Source organism: Clarias gariepinus, chromosome 16 (assembly GCF_024256425.1).
Source record: "Clarias gariepinus isolate MV-2021 ecotype Netherlands chromosome 16, CGAR_prim_01v2, whole genome shotgun sequence".
NCBI lineage: Eukaryota > Metazoa > Chordata > Actinopteri > Siluriformes > Clariidae > Clarias > Clarias gariepinus.
The window spans coordinates 5,262,095-5,264,120 of record NC_071115.1 but is presented as its reverse complement, the minus strand read 5'-3'; the positions used below and the strand labels follow the sequence as shown (position 1 = coordinate 5,264,120).

At 46.2% G+C, this 2,026-nt stretch overlaps 1 protein-coding gene across 2 annotated transcripts; it reads right to left on the bottom strand.

Moving 5' to 3' along the window:
* Positions 1 to 2,026, bottom strand: LOC128544570 (zona pellucida sperm-binding protein 3-like). 2 transcript variants are annotated; one of them, XM_053514777.1, is made up of 8 exons: positions 1,475 to 2,026; positions 1,272 to 1,390; positions 1,082 to 1,185; positions 834 to 1,011; positions 656 to 773; positions 358 to 443; positions 196 to 287; positions 1 to 98 (listed from the first exon to the last, which is right to left on the bottom strand). In XM_053514777.1, the coding sequence occupies exons 1-8, from the start codon at positions 2,024 to 2,026 to the stop codon at positions 46 to 48; spliced, it is 1,302 nt and encodes a 433-aa protein (XP_053370752.1). In that variant the 3' UTR covers positions 1 to 45. The 2 variants fall into 2 exon arrangements, with proteins under 2 accessions (XP_053370752.1, XP_053370751.1); XM_053514776.1 differs by having other exon boundaries at positions 1,272 to 2,026.

The following is a 2,026-nucleotide window of genomic DNA, read 5'->3' as shown; positions in this document are numbered from 1 at the left end:
GAGTTCTAAAATTTTATTTAAGCAAACAAGTCATTAGACTACCAATTACTTCAGAATCATAACTGGACCAAGGTGAACTTCCTTCTCCACCTGGAAGCCTGCAAATGCAACGGGGGTGGGGAGCAAGGTCAGAATACAAAGCCACATTTCCAAAAAAAAAAAAAAAAAAAAAAAAACCCAAAAGTGCTCAGATACCTTGCTCTGAGGACAGGTCACGTCCCTTTCTCATGCCACAGCTGCTGTCACAACAACTGCATACCTGGTTAGGACCATATGCAGCAGTCCATCTAGGAAGAAGAGTAGTCGTTAGGAGTCGCAGCCCATCAGCATTAGGCCATCAAAATAATAGCAACATACCCATTGTTAAAGAAAGAACAAGCCTTGTGCTCAGCATCAGCAGGGGCAGATGCAGCTGTTGCCCTCAAAACACATGCAATGTAGACCTGCATACAAGGAGAAATATTTGCAAGCAACAATGCGCAGGCTGAAGCACCTGTGCCATCACCTTTGAACAGGAGGGCACTCACTCCATTTATGACAAGCACCATAAAAACAGCAGTATCAGAGCAATGGCACCAGTCATGTCATTGGGCCTACCAATTTACATTCTGGCTTAAAAACTTGCCACCTCACCCCCTGTACAATCACTCCTTACCAAGCTACTGTTCGATTGTTGAAATGTGAAGGCTTCCAGCTGAAACCCTAGCTCATTTGCTTGAGTTTGAGGCATGAACCGGGAACCAGAGTGTGTAATCTTCGTATCAATCAGGCACCTGGGGAGAGCTACAGTCAGGTCAGCTTAAACACAAAGGGTTAAGAAGAACCCCACTTACCCATGGTTTTCAATGAAGGAATATCGGGGGACTGCACTGAGGTCAGGGACTGCAGTTGCCACGCAGCCATCTATAAGGACACGCAGGGGCACGTGGTTGAACTGCATAACTGATGCCTTAATGTTTATAAGCTGACCCAGGTAGTACTGGTTGGATGTCCTTTCAGTGATCCAGTCATCTACAAGGGAAACAAAACATGTAAACAAAAGCTTCACACAATCAAGCTACAGCTCAACCATAATACAAACCCATCATGAGCCTCAAGGAGAAAACAAGAAGCTCCTCAGCAGCTTGGGCAGAAGCAAATGGGATCCAAGCAGGCAGGAGAGCATTGCTACTCACATTGTGGAATCTGGAAAGCATTCAAAGACAAGCCCATCAAAAAGGAATACATCCTCATGCACCCCCTACCAAACAATTATCAGTATGGTGAAATACCTTGGATAGTGACACTCAATGAAGACACCAATTCCAGCATTCCTCAGAATGGGAGTACCACTTATTGGGGCTGAAGCAACACCAAGAGTGAAGATATAGACCAGCTCATCTGCAGTCACCTGAAAGGGAAAAATACAAGTTAAATCCAAGTGTCTAACAAGCTTAAAAGGAAAAATAAAGGTATGCGGCAGTGGGAGGCTTACAGTCAAAGCACTGTTGCAGCCATACAACGGTGCTTCATAGATAAGGAACCGAGAAGAAGCATCCATCCCTGTGGCAGCACAGCCTCCCAGTGTGAGCGCAGCAACATTGAGGGTTGTACTGCTTCCAAACACACTTGTGCTCACTTCTACATGCACTGCAGTCTCATTGCATCTTGCCGTTACACCCTGGGTAGGAATAGAATCACCCTGTCCTGGAGGGTTCACATAGGTTGGTGGAGTGGGGATCTTTGGGGGTGTTGGATAACGCCAAGTCAGGTTCTTCACTAGATGCTGCAAGACTTGCTGTTGTTGAGAGCCCAGAGGAGTTTGAAGCTGCAGTCCAAGTGGGGCTCCTACAGGGCTTCCAATTTGGGAAACACTCTGCATTAATTGAGAAGGTAAACCAACACTCACTTGAGGTGAAGCCTGCCCTGGTGCATTAGGTTGAAATCCTCCAGGAACTTGAAAATGCCCCAGTGTCAGCACTTGTGCTGTTGATAATCCAACTCCAACTAGCAGCACCACACTAACTCCCACGTAGTTGAACCCCAT